Source organism: Mus caroli, unplaced genomic scaffold (genome assembly GCF_978045245.1).
Source record: "Mus caroli unplaced genomic scaffold, Mus_caroli_1 scaffold_8, whole genome shotgun sequence".
NCBI lineage: Eukaryota > Metazoa > Chordata > Mammalia > Rodentia > Muridae > Mus > Mus caroli.
The window spans coordinates 115,139,222-115,157,003 of NW_028227263.1; the positions used below are offsets into that span (position 1 = coordinate 115,139,222).

The window sequence follows — 17,782 nt, forward strand, 5'->3', positions numbered from 1 at the left end:
AGCCTGGTCTACAGAGGGAGGTCCAGGACAGCTATGGCTACACTGGGAAACCCTGTCTTGAAACATCCAAAAAGAAAAAAAGAAGAAAGAAAATTCTAGCTGCAAGTGATCAAGTGATAGAATTTGAAGTTATATATATATATTTTAAAGATATATTTATTATTATATGTAAATACGCTGTAGCAGTCTTCAGACACACCAAAAGAGGGCATCATCTCATTACAGATGGTTGTGAGCCACCATGTGGTTGCTGGAATTTGAACTCAGGACCTCTGCAAGTGCAGTCAGTGCTCTTAACTGCTGAGCCATCTCTCCGGCCCCATGAAGTTATATGTTTTATTGGCAGAAGGGAGTTAATACAGAAGGTGTTACCTTCTTTCCTAGTTTGGTTTTCCTCTGCTCCCATCCAAGACCTACCTCAAACTTATCTATGCAGCTGAGGCTGTTCTTGAACAGGTCTTACCCTCTCGCCTCTGATTGCCAAGTGCTGGGGTTTCAGCTGTGCACTGTCACAAAGGCTTATTTGTCCAAATGTCTAAAAGTGTGTTTTATAGAGCTTTACTCCTTACTTCATGGCACATAAACAAGATGCTCGTGCCAAACGACCACAGATGCTGTGTTTCCTCGGATCACATTGATTTATATTAAAGGAAGAGCAGAAAACATTTCACTTTATCTAAATCAGTGTGTCTCAGGCTGCACCACAGAACTCCCTTTTCATTCCCTGTTACAGAGAAGGCTCTGCTTTGCAGGCCAGCCTGTAACCGAAGCTCAAGTGTGGGAATCCCAGCGTGGTGGCAGGTTTCACTGTCTGAAAAATAATGCCTTATTAAATATCAGTATGTTTCTTGCTCTGTATAACTTCTCTAAAATGTTTAACAAAAAGCAAGGTTATATATTTTTTTATCAGTTTATATCCTTTTTCAGTATCCTCAACCAGGAAAATCTCTCCTATCCTCATTTCTGGACTGTGTGTGGTGGTTGTTTTGAGACAGGATCTTATATAACTCAGGCTGGCCTTGAACGCCTGATAATTCTACCTCTACTTCCCAAAAACTGAGATTTTAGGCTTGTACAACCATGCTGAACCTAATATGTATTCTAATATTTTCCTGATTAATAGTGAGTTGAATGTCTTTACATACCTGCTCTATGACCAAACAGGATAACTTGCTACTCCATGTGTGGCTATGTTTCTCTTTTATCTCATTCTGTTTTTGAGATAGGGTCTCACTGTAGCTAAGGCTAGGATCAAATTATCGGTAATCTTCTTGCATCAGCTCTCAGGTATTGGAATTACAGGTGTGAGCTACTGTTCCAAGCAACATGTTCCTTTATAAAAGAAAATCATAAGGCCAAGCATGGTGGCTCACGATTTTAATCCCAGCACTTGAGAGACAGAGGCAGGTAGATCTCTGAGTTTGAAGCTAGCGTGTTCTACAGAGAGAGTTCCAAGAATTGTCATGTTCCTAAAACTAAAGTCCCAACGCTGGGAATGTTGATGGATGCCTGTAATGACAACACTCTGGAAAGAAACAAGAGGATCGATCAGGATCTTTCAACATCCCCAGCACCTATTACAGAGTCATCCTGGCTGATATACCTTGCCCCCAACTATCCCAAACTCTGTAGCCCAGGCCTGGGCTTCCCATCTCCCAGCTTCTGTGATTCCTATATAACCCAGTCATTTGGGGCACAAGGTCCTTTTGTTACCTCTTGGTCGCTGCACTTGGCCTCTTGGCTTCTAGCTTGTCCTACTCCCAACGCCCTCTCCTCACTTGGCCCCATTTAGTCCGGCAGTCATGGCCACCCGGGTTACTGTCAGGTGCCTCTGCCTGTGCTCTCCCTTGGATCTCAATCCCTCGGGGGCAGTCATGTCCTCCTTTTATTTCTTCTTCTTCTTCTTCTTCTTCTTCTTCTTCTTCTTCTTCTTCTTCTTCTTCTTCTTCTTCTTCTTCTTCTTCTTCTTCTTCTTCTTCTTCTCCTCCTCCTCCTCCTCCTCCTCCTCCTCCTCCTCCTCCTCCTCCTCTTCTTCTTCTTCTTCTTCTTCTTCTTCTTCTTCTTCTTCTTCTTCTTCTTCTTCTTCTTCTTCTTCTTTTTTTCCATTCATCTTGAATTTGCAGTCTGCATGCTTCAGTCTCCTGAAGACCGGATGAGGCCTGGCACAAACACAAGAAAATGTTAGAGCAGTGGTTCTTAACCCCCCTAAAGCTGCGACCCATTAATACAGTGCCTCATGTTGTGGTGACCCACAAACTATATAATTATTTTCGGTGCTACTTTATAACTGTAATTTTGCTACTGTTAGGAATCCTAATGTAAAGATCTGTGTTTTCTGATGGTCTTAGGTGGTCCCTGTGAAAAGGTCATTTGACCCCCAAGGGGGAGTCTTGACCAACAAACAGGTTGAGAACCACTGTGATAGAAGAAAGCATAATTATCTTTCCGGTCTTAGAGGTCTTGGCTTCATATCCAGTTTGCAAAACAAAACCTAAGGACAATACGAACGACTAGACCAATATACACAACGGCTAGAAGGGACAGTGGGAGAAAGCAGAGGCAGCAGGAGCTCCAAGGAGCCTGAGCAACCTTTCCCTAGGTAGATGTGGGACTGCACCTTTAGAGAATGTTTTTTACTGAGTGCCCTGATCATGCCTACACCCTCGCTGGGGTGAGAATATGCTTATCTCACATATTAAGCATGTGATAATGTGATGATGGCGTTCTCAGCCCTGGTAGGGCAACGACACAACCCCCAGCCCAGTGAGCTAGGTTTGGGGCGGGGATTTGGGGGCAGAGGGCAGCGGAATCTCCTAGCCCTTCCAGCTGGTCCAAGATCACACCCAGAGGCCGCCACCCATCACAGCCCCGAGCACGCTTGCGCACTCCGCTGCGTTGGACCAGTCTCTCCCACCATGGACTACATTTCCCACAGGCCTCCGCGCAGCATCCTTCCGGCTGCTTAGCGCCGGTCTGCTCTGAGAGGTGAGTTGGTCCCTTGCACTGAGGAAATTGTCGCGGGGGCGGCGTAGGTTTGTCTTTCAGTTGGCTTGAGAGACTTGGAGTCGGTGACGCTGAGTGGACACCGCGTGCCCCGTTGCATCCTCCGTCTTCCCGCTGCAGGGCCCAGAGGCCCAGCATGGCTCTGAGTTCTGTGTGTGAACCTCAGAGTGAGGGCCCTCTGTACAAAAAGATAGCGCAGCTGCCACGGCAGGGCTGCTTTGTACGCGCTCCCTCCCCGCCAGGCAGCCTGGGTGGCCGTCGCCTGTCTGACCTGCCCCTCCGGTGGCAGCCAGTGTCCTCTCCATCCGTGGCGCTCCATTTCCAGTAGGTTATGTGTGTGGAAGGGCTGGTCGCGAGGGGTGTGTCCCCAGGCCACCAAACCCGCACCTTCCCGGTTTGACCTTTTCCCCAGACTTGTTCATTTTAGGGAAGGTGAGGGAATAAAAGCAGGAAACGATTGTTGTTGCATACATAGAGACCCAACATTACTGTGGGGAAAAAAAAAAATAGCCTAACTTTCTTCTTTCTCGTTGTCCTATGAAGTGTACTCCTTGTTTTTCCAGGCATGGGGACATTTACTCCTCATTACTGTGAAAGTGAAAATGAAGTTAGCTTGGAAAGAAGCCGCGGTTTGGTATTATCTAGGTTAGTGTAGAGGTGACAGATTCATGCAGACTGATGGAGACCATCACTCAGAGATGATGTCTCTGATTAAATGCGGGTCCAGGCCCTCTTTGTGTGGTTACATTTTGCATTTTTTCTTTTTTATATATATGTGTGTGTGTGTGTGTGTGTATTTGTGTGTGTATTTGTGTGTATACACATACCAGCAGAAGCCAGGAGAAGGTGTCTGATTCCCAGGAACTGGAGTTATAGACGGTTGTGAAACACCATGTGAGTACGGGGAATCACACTTGCATCCTCTGCTAGAGCAGCTACTGCTCCTGGCGGCAGAGCTATTTCCAGCCTCACAGGTTTTTAATTTTTAACATGTTCGTTTTTTACGAATGTGAGTGTTTCTGTCTGCTTTTCTTTCTGTGCACCACTGAGTGTGACTGCGCCTGAGGAGCCCTGAAGAGGGCATCAAATTCTCTGGAACTGGAGTTACAGCAGCCACTTAGGTGCTGAGAGTGTAACCCTCTGATCCATCTCTGCATTCCAGGCTGCAGCTTTCTTATCCACGAAACCTGCTTTGCTAGTTCGTTTTTAATTACTGTGGAAGATTCCTTTGCTAAACCATGCTTCTTACCAGAATAGCACGTTTTGTTCTTGTTTTAAACAATTTGTACCTATACTGACCCGGAATTCACTGTAACCCATGTGATCTCAAATTTGTGGGTGATCCTCCTGCCTCAGCCTCCAGGCTGCAATGTGTGCCACTGTGCCCAGCCAGAATAACACTTAATCTTCAATTAATCTCTGTCTCTTTTAATCCCATTTTAGCAACAGCAGCCAGGTCTAAACCCCTAAATTACCAAGCTCTTCAAAGCCTTTTGTCCGGGGGCGGGGGTTGGGGGTAGGGGTGCTGGCAGGGTACCTCACTGGTGGAGAGCTAGTCTAGCTTAGAGCAAGTGTGGGCTAGGCATGGGGAGCTTACAAAAGGGCCTTTTCACCTGTATCTCACCCATCACATTCTAGTTGCTCCTGTGCCCTTCCCATCCTCAGCGCATCAATCAAGATTTGGTAGGTAGCAGGACATGCATGGACTTTTGCTCGAGTCCTGCTACAAAAAATCTCAAGCTTTAACACTCAACGTGACCTCTTAACCTGGTGCTTTGGCCTTCTGCCTCTGTGAGGTTGGATTCTTCACGATTCTTCCTTTCCAGGAGTTAACTTGCACCAGGATCGAAAGGTGTTCAGTTTCTCTTGAGAGCTGCGTTTTTCCGATTGTGTCTACAAGTAAACCGTAAAGAGAAGCTAGCCAGCCTTAGCACTGGCACTGCAGTATCTAGTTGGAACGGCCATGAAGTCAGCACAGCTGTTCAGCAAAGATGCAGCAAAGCTGAGCCACAAGCTTCAGATTAGCTGGGCAGTGGTGGCGCACGCCTTTAGTCTCAGCACTTGGAGGGCAGAGGCAGGTGGATCTCTGAGTTCAAGGCCAGCCTGGTCTAAAGAGTGAGTTCCAGGACAGCCAGGACTGCACAGAGAAACCCTGTCTCAAAAAAACAAAAAACAAACAAACCAACAAAAAAGGTAAACAAGATTCAGGGGCCTAGAGGAGTTGGCAGTAGATCAGATTACAAGCTTCTCCCTGCCATACACTCAGGCAATTAGGTAGCACAGAAGATCGGGGGGCTGCATATGGTCTGCAGTTGTCTCTGCCTTATACAGGGGCTTACACTGATGGACATAGAACAGTGTGGAAAATGATAAAACTTGAGGTATCAGAAACCCCCCCCCTTAGAAAACTTAGCTTGTGTAGGGCTACTGTGGTATCATAAGACCAAGGAACAAAAGTATACCAAGCTTACACATGTAAATACAATCTACAAAGATATAAAATATAAGCATTGTATTGTGGCAGACATTGAATAACAGCTGTAGCAGCTTTGGCCTGAGGATTTTTCTTGGGCCCCAGAGTTGACACTCTGACCATTAAGAGTTAATAATACACTGCCCTGGACATGGCACTCTGCCTATGCTGGCTTGAAGATTTTCTTTCTGTCTAGTACCCTGGAAACTTCAAGAGCTGCAAGCCTGAGAACGGTCTGTCATTTACCACATATGTTTGCTTTGGCAAAAATTAGAAATTGGGTTAGGGGTTGATGAGGGAAAGTGATGGTGAAAGATTACTCTGTCGTATTAATGATGACCAAACACATGGCCCCAGACATGGAGGGGGAGGCTAAACACACATCCAGGAAAACAGAATGATATGATTTCCATCTCTTGGAACAACGTGAATCTGCCCCTGCCTACTGAGGTCTCTATAAACAAAGAAGGGCCCTGACAGTCCGTTAAAGCTGCAAGATTCTCCAGACTACTGCTCCTGACTCAGCTCTTCCTCACCTACGCCCATCTGCTCTCTGGAACCTGTCAACTGGCAGGGCAGTCCCCAACCCAACCCCCCCTCCCCAGCATCTGTCACCACCCCAACATTTGTGATAAGGATAGGACTTCACCCAAGGGCTTCATGAGCCCCCTTGTAAGAGAGAGACCAGGAATTCGAGTTGGGTAAACAGAACAGAACTATAGGAAGGTCATGGGCCATAATGAGTCTAAAGAAAGAAGACTCTATAGCTATAATACAACGGACCCTGGAGAAAGAAAGGGGTCAGGGCTAGCACCTCTCAGCTAACAATGTGTTTGCAGTTTGTGCAGCAATGTAGCCCTTGTTTCCCAGACCAAGGGACTTTGGATTTGAATAATTGGGCTAGAGTGTAGAGAGATATCCAAGTCTAGCATCAAGAATACAGACCTGAAACACTGCCTGTTGAGAGTTTGTCTTCCTGGGACTGGTGAGGAAATAGACTTGGAAGAAGAGGCCTAAAAATAGCACAAATCCAGTTTGGCCTCCTTTAACCTCCAAGACCACATCCCAACTTACCAAGCCTAAAAAGGGAAGACTATTGGTGCCTCTTCAGTGGGATGCAAAGGAGCTCTTGAGCAAGCCCATCAATTGTGAGAGCAGCTTGGATATTTTCCAGTCTTAAATCATGAATGGAATGAGGAGCCCTCATGGGAGCCCCTGCCTTATAAACTCCTCAAGAAACTTAAAACAGGCCACTGCAGGTGATGGCCCTACCTCTCTGACATGTTAAGGTGAGATTCTGATCCATGCTCTCCCAGAACATTGACTAAAGAAGCGAGACAAACCCTACAGTTAATACAATGGAGATAGCTAACCAACAGCTAGAGAGACTCATTTATACGCAGCCTCGGAGTCTGGTAATAGTATCACGTTTCTACTGGATGTCACTAGCAGAGTGGGCCACTTGAATGGGTCCCTATCCCAGTTACAGCTAAGAAAGGTATAGCCTCATGGCTTTCTTAGATTGCTTCTCTGGTTTTTTTTTTTTTTTTTTTTTTGGTTTTTCGAGACAGGGTTTCTCTGTGTAGTCCTGGCTGTCCTGGAACTCACTCTGTAGACCAGGCTGGCCTCGAACTCAGAAATCCGCCTGCCTCTGCCTCCCAAGTGCTGGGATTAAAGGCGTGCGCCACCACGCCCGGCTGCTTCTCTGGTTTTTAAGAACTTAGAGCAAAGAGATTTTTGGGTGGGATGTTTCTAGTATTGTAATACTCCACAATGTAGAACAATTAAGCCATCTTCTTACACATGGGACTCATGGCATATAAGTTTGATTAATTTTACATGACAAATATTATATCACCTCTCCTCTCACTGCTTTTTACAACTCCTAAAATGGTGGCGCACGCCTTTAATCCCAGCACTTAGGAGGCAGAGGCAGGAGATTTCTGAGTTCGAGGCCAACCTGGTCTACAAAGTGAGTTCCAGGACAGCCAGGGCTACACGAGAAACCCTGTCTCAAAAAAATAAAAAAACAAAACAAAACAAAACCCTGTCTCGAAAAAACAAAACAAACAACAAAACAACAAACAAACAAAAAAACCCCAACAACTCTTAAAATTACATCCCATAACTTTTCCTCCAAGAGTATCAGAGGAGCCCTTGCCTCAGCCGGCTGCTTTGGTTTTTACAGACGGGTCCTCTAATGGAACAGCTATAAAAACAGTAAATCAAAAGGGTCATTCATGGGTGACTCAGGAAGCCTCAGTTTAGGGTGGTGGTAGGCGCTGTAACTGGGTCTTCTCTCATCTGGTGAGTGAAGACTCGAACTTATGTTCTAACCAGCAGTATCTCGCCAGACTGCTCCCACAAATCGAAATAGCTACTTTGCCCTCTGAGCAAACCGCACTTTTATAAACATAAAGATTTAATTTGCAGAGGAAACCACAGGCTGCTTCCCTCCCAGAGAGCTACCTGCCTCTTCCTCCTGAGTGATGCCTCACCCAGCATCGCATGGGTTGTGATTGAGTCCAGCTGCCCTGGGCTCACAGCAGGAAAGATACAGAGGGGTTTGCTTGGTAGCAGTGGTAGCAGGGTCTTTCACATTAGGACCCTTTTCCTCTTTCTAGTGCTGGGGTTTGAACTCAGGCCTTTTATGTGTTGAGGCCAGCCCTCTCCCTCTGAGCCTTGTCTCCAAGAGTCTTCTGCTCTGGAGGCTCATGAGGAGAGAGGTAAGGTGATAGGGTTCCTAGGGAGAGGTCTGTGGTAACAAGAGAGGAGCACTCTGAAGGCAGAGGCAGGCGGATTTCTGAGTTTGAGGCCAGCCTGGTCTACAAAGTGAGTTCCAGGACAGCCAGTGCTATACAGAGAAACCCTGTCTCGAAAAACCAAAAAAAAAAAAAAAAAAAAAAAAGAGAGAGAGAGAGAAATGATTTGGAAGAAGGAATGACAGAAAAAAACACCCTTCTCTTACTATATAAATTAGTTTGAGAACGTCTAGGCACATCTGGATTCATGATTCTCTCTATTCCAGCTTTGCTTGTCGAACCCCAGTTTATCACAAAGAAATACTGAAAAGAGCTGACCGGTTCCTGCAGTTCTAACACTATGGCCCTGGCTCAGGTAGGTTAAAGATTTTCTCCATTCCCCAAGACTGGTCTTGATGTATGACCTCCTAGACAGGAGATCTAGACTGTCTCCTGAGTGCTGGAACCGCAAGTGTGCACGATACACGGATCACATGATACCTATTTCCTCTGAAGCACTCGGTTTCTAGACAGTTGAACACATAAGGTCACTCCTTTCCCTGAACCTGCTCCTCTAGTGAGCTCTGTGCAGCACCCTCCCCAGTGCTGAGACAGAGCCTAGGGCTGGGCATGCTGCCTCCAAGGCTGAGGCTCTCCCACCTCCTGCACGTTGTTCCTTTTAGAGCCATGGAGAGCGAGCCCAGGTAAAACCCATGAGAAACCCTCTGATGTGCTCTGCAGAACATTCCTCTCTTGCTGTTTCCATGTGGGGCATCTTTTTGGTTTAATAATTACAGATTTTTTTTCAGAGAATATTATTTCTCTCTCTCTCTCTCTGTGTGTGTGTGTGTGTGTGTGTGTTTGTGTGTGTGTGTGTGTGTACTGTGGTACACAAGTAGAAGTCAGAGGACATTGGTTTTCTGTTTTGAACTTAATAAAACTGAATACCATGTTTCTGTAGAAATTGTAATGGAAGCACACTGTGTATATAGCATATAACTGCTGTGCAGTTGGGTTCATTTGTGTGTCACATCATATTCATTTCCAGAATGAATGAAAAATCTAATCTTGGGCAGCAAGATAGCTTAGAAGGCAGCAACGAGGACCTGACATGGCAGAAGGAACCGTTGTGGGTTGTCCTCTGACCTGCATACCTGTGCTATGATATGCATGTGTGTGCACACACATATGAAGTACATGTTTATTTTAAAGGTTTGATTCATGTGCGTGTGCAGGGCCGTATGGGAGCCCATCACCCATCACTCTGCTGCTGGGACACGGAGTCTCCTGCTGTCTCTGTCCCTGTTGTCCTGTTCAGCCCCATGCTGCTTATGTACTGTAGGCTTCCCCCTTCACAGTGGGGCTGTGTGGTCCTCTCCACTCTCTCCTTAAATAAAAATGGAATTTTTTCATGCAGGACCACAGGTTTGTTTGCTTGTTTGTTTGTTTTTCAGGGTTTAGTGACGTTTGGGGATGTAGCTGTGGATTTCTCTCAGGAGGAGTGGGAATTCCTGGACCCTGCTCAGAAGAACCTGTACAGGGATGTGATGTGGGAGACCTATAGCAACTTTATCTCGCTGGGTGAGTTACCTATCCTGGGGACTGCTTTCTCCCCTGTGCTAAGAGGCTCCATTTTTATTTTCTGTTCAGTAGAGTAGAAACAGGTGTTTCCATTTAACATCTAGTCATTTTGGCTTGGGGATCCCTTCTCACTTTCTTCAGACTCTGGCTTCCTGTGTGTTGTTCCCCTGTTATCTGGGTTTCACATGGCAGAAGTATTTTATACGAACCCAGAGTCAATGTACACACTTCCTCTTCTTTCTGATTTCAAAGGCAATGATTGTGGGCGGATGCAAACTTAAAACTCAAAGAGGCAAGTTTTGGTTCAGTGACAGGTCTGGTGACACACCTCTGGCGTTCTTCCCACTTTACATCCAAAAGTTAAAATCTGGCCTGGCGCTGTAGCTCAGCGTTAAGAGTACTTGTCTAGCATGAGTGTGTGTGTGTGTGTGTGTCTGTGTGTGTCCCTGGGTTCAATCCCCACTGCTGCAAAAATAGTTAAAAGTCCAAGTGGACTGAAGAGATGGCTCAGTGGCTAAGAGCACTGGCTGTTCTTCCAGAGGTCCTGAGTTCAGTTCCCAGCAACCACATGGGTTCATGACCACCTGTAATGAAATCTGATTCCCTCTTCTGGAATGTGTGACAGTAGATCATTCATAAACATAAAATAAATTTTTAAAAAGTCTAAGCATTTTTTATATTCCAGTAGACAGACCTACTAGGAAGGGTGTGTCACTGTTAGCATCGTACCCTCTCAGTGAGCGCACATAACTAAAGCCTATGTGTTCTTTGTACATAGTGATTAGCCGCTGTCCTGAGTCTTCTATGGCTACTACATTGTCACAGCTGCTCTGAGAGAGGTGATGTATCATCCTCAACATGGATGAGAACACTCCAGCACAGAGGTGGGGCTGAGGAGATGGCTTCCTGGGTAAAGCATTTGTGCAGATGTGAGGGCCTGAGTTCAAGTCCCCAGATGCATGGAACATGGAGTAGGAGGCGCATCTATAATCCCAGCACTGCTACAGTGAGGTAGGAGGGAGAAACAGGAGGGTCCAGGGAGGCACCCAGGCCAGTTAGCCTGATAAACTCAGCAATGACCATCAAAAGAGACCCATTTCTATCAGTGGAAAACCCACTAAGTCAGTCAACAGGTCGAGGGAAGGAGTGAGGATTAAAGAAAACAGAGACAATTGGACAACACTATAACATGACCCCAGCAAGTACTGAAGTGGGTTTATTTTTTCCTAGTCTGCTTTTATACCATTTTAGGAACATGCAAAGAATTGGGTCCATTCTAAGGCATAAACAAAGTAGTAAAGAAGCAATCAAGGCATAAGCCAAGGTCCCATGGCACTCGGGGACGTATCAAGGTGATCAAGATCTTGAGCCTCCTTCCTTGTCCTAACCCAATGTCAGATTATTGCCAATATCCTTGATGCGGCACCAAGGGTTCTCCACATCTCCCCCTTTTTATTTCATAAACAAGACCGTGTGTCTGTCTTAGGCTGTTCTGATGAGAATGCCTTACTTACCCGTCATTGAAAATGCATCATGCAAGGCAATGCATTTACGCCTTAGGTTGGCAAGGTGCTGTGCAGAATCTTACCCATCTTTGACTGCAAACCTGTTAAACTAGCGGCTCTGTCTGGGGATCCATTTTAAGTTTCGAGCCATGTATTTTGGCCACCAACATGTTGATGTTGTTTAAGGCAAGTTTTATCAAAATGGGCAGGAATAAAAGTATTCCCAGGACAAGAAGGGCCAACATGGTCAAACTCTATAAGCCATTCTTGAAGCTTGACCAAGGTGGAATACTGACCTTAAGTCACGAATAATTTTATCAGCCATATCTGCAGCATCAAAGCTCAGCAGAGCAGCATTCTTTAAATTCATAATCTCGGTATGAAAGGTTAAACATCCAGAATTATGCCAAATACCCTGCAAATACCCTACCAATTATAGTGACTGTCATTGTAAATTCTAGAAGTGACACAAATCCACTGATATTTACTGTGACACTTGAGATGGCTTCTTACTCTTACACTCTGAACCTCCTCTCCAATAATTTGAACAGTATCATAAAGAACATCCATCCGGGCTGGTGAGATGGCTCAGTGGGTAAGAGCACCCGACTGCTTTTCTGAAGGTCCAGAGTTCAAATCCCAGCAACCACATGGTGGCTCACAACCATCTGTAATGAGATCTGATGCCCTCTTCTGGTATGTCTGAAGACAGCTACAGTGTACTTACATATAATAAATAAGTAAATCTTAAAAAAAAAACAAACAGCCAGGCGTGGTGGCGCACGCCTTTAATCCCAGCACTCGGGAGGCAGAGGCAGGCGGATTTCTGAGTTTGAGGCCAGCCTGGTCTACAAAGTGAGTTCCAGGACAGCCAGAGATATACAGAGAAACCCTGTCTCGAAAAACCAAAAAAAAAAAAAAAAAAAAAAAAAACCAAACAAACTCAGCATCCATTCCTGATCCAAAACAGGCAAACCAACCAACCTACTTGTGGGCTGGGCTTGGTGGTGTGTGCCTGGAGCCTGGTGGAGGCTGGTGGAGGTATGGCCTCTCTTGTTGGTCTTAAGGTTTCTTTTTTTTTATGTGTGTTGAGAAAACATTCATGTGTGAGGATGAGCATCTGTGTGTTGTGTGCTTGTTTGTGTGTGCGTGTGCATGTGCATGTAGAGGCAGAGATCTATGTATGGTATCTTCTTCAGTGGCATCTTTATTTTTTAGACATAGCCACAGTGAACCTGGAACTCATTGAATTGGCTAGAGTAGCATGCCAGCAAATGCCCAGGGCTCTTCATCCTCTTACCTAGTGCTAGAATGACAGAAGCATACTGCCACCTCTGGCTTCTTACATGGGAGCAGCTCAGGGCTGCATGCTGCATGCTGCATGCTCAGTCAGCTGTTGTCTCTGCTCCTCGAGGCCTTCCTCCATCCATCTGCCCGTCCCTCCCTCCCTTCAGTGGCCCAGAATTCCCAGAGACCCACCTGACTCTGTCTCCTATAACCGGGATTAAATGTACCACCATACCTGGCTATAATTCATTTCTTCTTTCCTTCTTTCTTTCTCTCCCTCTCCCTCTCCCTCTCCCTCTCCCTCTCCCTCTCCCTCTCCCTCTCCCCCTCCCCCTCCCCCTCCCCCTCCCCCTCCCCCTCCCCCTCCCCCTCCCCCTCTCCCTCTCCCTCTCCCTCTCCTCCCTCTCCCTCTCCTCCCTCTCCCTCTCCCTCTCCCTCTCCCTCTCCCTCTCCCTCTCCCTCTCCCTCTCCCTCTCCCTCTCCCCTCCCCTCCCCTCCCCTCCCCTCCTCTTCTCTTCCTTCCTTTCTATCTTTCTTTCTTTTCTGGAGACAAGGTCTCCAGTATCCCATGCTGAACCTGAACTAACTATGTGTCCAAAGAAGACCTTGCATTTCTGATCCTCTTGCTTCCACCTCCCTGCTGGAATTATTATAGTCAAGCACCACCACACCCAGCTTGGTGTCTGTCTGTCTGTCTACCTATCTATCTATATGATGGAATCTATCTATGTTGCCCAGGTTGGCTTCTAACTCTTTGGGTCAAATAATGCTTCTCCCTTAACCTCCCTGCAAGCTGGGAAAATAAGCACCCATCACACACAATTCAGCTTTCTTTTTAGCAGTGATCTTACTTTGTAGCTCAGGCTGTCCTGAGACTCTGTGTAGCCCAGGCTAGGATCCCCCTGAGTGCTGGGATTGCGGATGTGAGCCTGCTTGGACTTATTTTTACATGTGCTGTCTCTGCATCTGAAACAGGGCCTTAATTTTTATTTATTTTAATAGTCACGAAGTGAGCTTTGGCAACAATGGATCCCTTTACCCCCTGGCAGAGCAGCTATAGTATTGTTAGTGTTTTGCTGATACAGCTCTGTACAGTTGAGCATCAACTCCTGATGTTTTTCCCATGAACTTAATTATTTTGGGTGCAGGATTTTATGTAGGATATGGTTTTGGGATACACATAGGTAGTATTTTTTTTTTCCAGAAATGCCTGTTTACAGGAGGTTCGGTCTATCACTTATAGTAGGCATTGCTTTAGGCCCTGCCATCTGTCTATAGACATTTCCTTCCTTCTGGAACAGAGAAGCAGTGTGTTTCTTTCTTGTTCTCTTTCAGATTTGGAGTCTAGATTCAAGACCGATACTTCATCTTCAGACAAGGGCATTTGTGAAGTATATTCGTTACAGTGGGAGTTGATTGAGAAAATTAAGAACCTAAGCCCTCAGGGTTCTGGTCTTAGTGATGATCAGGGATGTAAACCCAAGACTGGGCTACAAAAGGAACCGCAGGAGGGTTATTTTAGGCAGTTGAAAATTACCTCTGAAAAAGTCACATATGAAAAGCACAGTTTCCTTTCTGAGTACCAGAGAGTTCAGAATGGAGAAAAGTTCTATGAATGTAAAGAGTGTAGGAAGACCTTTATCCGCCGCTCAACGCTTAGTCAGCACTTGAGGATCCACACCGGCGAGAAACCTTACAAATGCAAGGAGTGTGGGCAACCCTTCAGACAGCGGGCGCACCTTATCCGACATCACAAACTTCACACTGGTGAGAAGCCCTATGAGTGTAAGGACTGTGGGAAGGCCTTTACAGTGCTCCAGGAACTCACACAGCACCAGCGTCTTCACACTGGTGAGAAGCCGTACGAATGCAAGGAGTGTGGAAAGGCCTTCCGGGTCCATCAGCAGCTGGCTCGGCATCAGAGGATTCACACTGGGGAGAAGCCCTATGAGTGCAAGGACTGTGGGAAGACCTTCAGACAGTGCACACACCTTACCCGACACCAGAGACTTCACACTTCTGAGAAATTGTATGAATGTAAGGAGTGTGGGAAAGCCTTCGTGTGTGGCCCAGACCTTCGAGTACATCAGAAAATCCACTTTGGTGAGAAGCCCTATGCATGTAAGGACTGTGGTAAGTCCTTCAGAATATGCCAACAGCTGACCGTCCACCAGAGTATTCACACTGGGGAGAAACCCTATGAATGTAAGGAATGTGGGAAGACCTTCAGATTGAGGCAGCAGCTTGTTCGCCATCAGAGAATCCATACCCACGAAAGACCCTATGAGTGTCTGGAATGCTGGAAGACCTTCAGTAGTTACTCCCAGCTGATTTCACATCAGAGCATTCATGTTGGGGAGAGACCGTACGAGTGTGAAGAGTGTGGGAAGGCCTTCCGGCTGCTCTCGCAGCTCACTCAGCACCAGAGCATCCATACAGGCGAGAAGCCTTATGAATGCCAGGAGTGTAGAAAACCCTTCCGGCTGTTGTCACAGCTCACTCAGCACCGGAGCATCCACACCGGCGAGAAGCCTTATGAATGCAAGGACTGTGGCAAGGCTTTTAGACTTTATTCATTTCTTTCTCAGCACCAGAGGATCCACACTGGTGAGAAGCCTTACAAATGTAAGGAGTGTAAGAAGGCCTTCAGACAGCACTCACACCTGACCCAGCACCAGAAGGTCCACAGTGGAACCTGACAAGCTCTATACCAAGTAGTAACATGTCAGGAAGTCCATTTTTAAGAATAATTTATTTTGTGCTTGTAAGTAAGCATAAATAAGACTGTGTTGCTTTAAAAGCTCACCATCCCCACTTAAACATTACATTTCTTCAGCAAATTCCCATGAAAGAATATTTGATGAATGTAGGGAAATGTTTAGCCTCATCTGTTATCATCTACATCTCACCACTCTCTTCCAGTGTGACACTGGACAGGACCCTAAGCATTAATGCCTTGTTTTGCTCACTGTCAAAGTGGTGGCAATAGCACTTACACATACTATTTATTGTTATGTAACAAATTAAATAGAAAAACAGTAGATTAAATAATACACTTGTATTATCTAAATATTTCTATAGATCAAGAGTCCAGGTATGCCTTAGTTGGGTCTTTGAGGTTTCAGCTAAGGCTGGCCCTCACCCGAAAGCTTAGCTAGAGAAGGATCCACACTGGAGGGAACAGGTTAGACACCTGAATTCATTTCTTTAAGAGCTGATCCATTGGAATTCTCAGTTTCTGGATGGCCATTGGCTGGAAGATGAGTGAAGCTCCCAGCCATATTGGCTGTCCAGTGTGGCTGCTGCTCTAATGATATTGCACAAGCCAAGAAAGGTGGCTGCTAGCAGGATGGAGGCCAGCTAGCCAGACTGACATGATAATCTGTGCAGTCTAATCACAGAAGGAGCATCCAGTCATTTTACCACATTCTACTGGTTAAATGTAGTTATCAGACCAGCTTACTCCAGAAGTCTCATGAAATTGAATGTCACGAGGAGGCTGGTGAGTGAGGCCAGGGTAGAGCCCACCTGCTGTACTGCACAACAGCACTGACTTGAGGATAAAGTAGTCAACACTTGACCAACCAGCAGTCATGGTAGCACGTATCATACAATAATGTCTGTGATTCTTACTGCCAGTATTGTCAATTCATGTGAAAGGAAGATGATCCCGTGGAAGCAATAAATGTAGAAATGCCTCCTTCCACATCTCTGCATTTATAAACCTCAACATAATTTCTCCTGGGTAAGACCTAGGAAATCATAGGAAATGGGAGATTTTTGTCACTTGAGCAAAAACTTCATGTTGAAAGGAGACTGAGTTTCATGAATGTGTGTTGTTTAAAACATAACTATTAAGGAATCCGAGGAAATGACTTCTTCACATTTTAAAAAAGCAGCTCATTTAGAATCCCTTCTCTGACCAAATTCATGTTTAATCACGCAGTCTCAAGGATAGCAGAAGGGACAACTAGCAGCTTAGGGATCTCATTTTTATGCACACACATATGTAAGTCTTGGGGCCACGGAAGTGCCTGTGTGGGTAAAGCGCTTGCTGTGTAAGCTTGAGGACCCAACTTTGGATCCCCAGAACTCAAGTTAACTGCCAGGTAGATGTAGTGGCTCACTGTAATCCCAGCCTCTGGAGATAGAGACCAGATATCCAAAGCAAGATGGCTAGCTATATTGGCAAGCTCTGGGTTGGATTGAGAGCCCCTGCCCCAGTGCATACAGTGGAAGAGTGACTGGACATGGTTCCTCAGATAACCCAGGATCTCCACATGCACCTGTGTACAAGACCACTACACACACACAAACATAAATACAAATAAATACCGTGCACACACAAACACATAAAGACGTTTTATAGTCAATATATGCCCAGATTGGTATATTTTCTCTTTAAAAAAAAAAAAAAAATGTAAGTACACAGTTGCTCTCTTCAGACCCACCAGAAGAGGGCATCAGATCTCATTACGGATGGTTGTGAGCCACCATGTGGTTGCTGGGAATTGAACTCAGGACCTTTGGAAGAGCAGTCAGTGCTTTTTTTTTTTTTTAAAGACTTATTTATTATTATATGTAAGTACACTGTAGCTGTCTTAAGATGCACCAGAAGAGGGCGTCATCTCAACAACCATGTGGTGGCTGGGAATTGAACTCAGGACCTTTGGAAGAGTAGTCAGTGCTCTTAACCACTGAGCCATCTTTCAAGCCCAGTTTGCTGTATTTTCTTTCTTTCTTTCTTTCTTTCTTTCTTTCTTTCTTTCTTTCTTTCTTTCTTTCTTTCTTTCTTTCTTTCTTTCTTTCTTCCTCTTCCTTCCTTCCTTCCTTCCTTCCTTCCTTCCTTCCTTCCTTCCTTCCTTTCTTTCTCCCTTTTTTTTTTTTTTTTTTTGGTTTTTTGAGACAGGGTTTCTCTGTATAGCTCTGGCTGTCCTGGAACTCACTCTGTAGACCAGGCTGGCCTCGAACTCAGAAATCTTCCTGCCTCTGCCTCCCTCCCAAGTGCTGGGATTAAAGGCGTGCGCCATCACGCCCGGCTGATTGCTGTATTTTCAATCCATGTTTTAAGATGGCTCTTTTGACAGGATCCTGCTAGTACTTTGGTAATTCTCAAGGTTATGGCTGACCAGTCTACTCAGAGATAGATGATGGTATTCATTTACTTACTTATGTGTATTTTGAGACACCAT

At 45.7% G+C, this 17,782-nt stretch overlaps 1 protein-coding gene across 3 annotated transcripts; it reads left to right on the forward strand.

The window, feature by feature from the left end:
* The first annotated feature begins 2,875 nt into the window (after nt 1-2,875).
* On the forward strand, nt 2,876-16,293 carry Zfp14 (ZFP14 zinc finger protein). 3 transcript variants are annotated; one of them, XM_029479722.2, is made up of 4 exons: nt 2,877-2,985; nt 8,505-8,593; nt 9,672-9,798; nt 13,926-16,293. In XM_029479722.2, exons 2-4 carry the CDS (start codon nt 8,579-8,581, stop codon nt 15,287-15,289), a joined length of 1,506 nt encoding a protein of 501 aa, XP_029335582.1. In that variant the 5' UTR covers nt 2,877-2,985; nt 8,505-8,578; the 3' UTR covers nt 15,290-16,293. The 3 variants fall into 3 exon arrangements, with proteins under 3 accessions (XP_085698048.1, XP_029335582.1, XP_085698047.1); XM_085841921.1 differs by lacking the exon at nt 2,877-2,985 and adding an exon at nt 3,021-3,897; XM_085841922.1 differs by lacking the exon at nt 8,505-8,593 and having other exon boundaries at nt 2,876-2,985.
* The last annotated feature ends 1,489 nt before the right edge of the window (nt 16,294-17,782 follow it).

Bases quoted from the DNA above. Each gene is read 5' to 3' on its own strand.
- Zfp14 (XM_029479722.2), top strand. The intron at 9,799-13,925 runs GTGAGTTACCTA...GTTCTCTTTCAG, and splicing joins TAGCAACTTTATCTCGCTGG to ATTTGGAGTCTAGATTCAAG.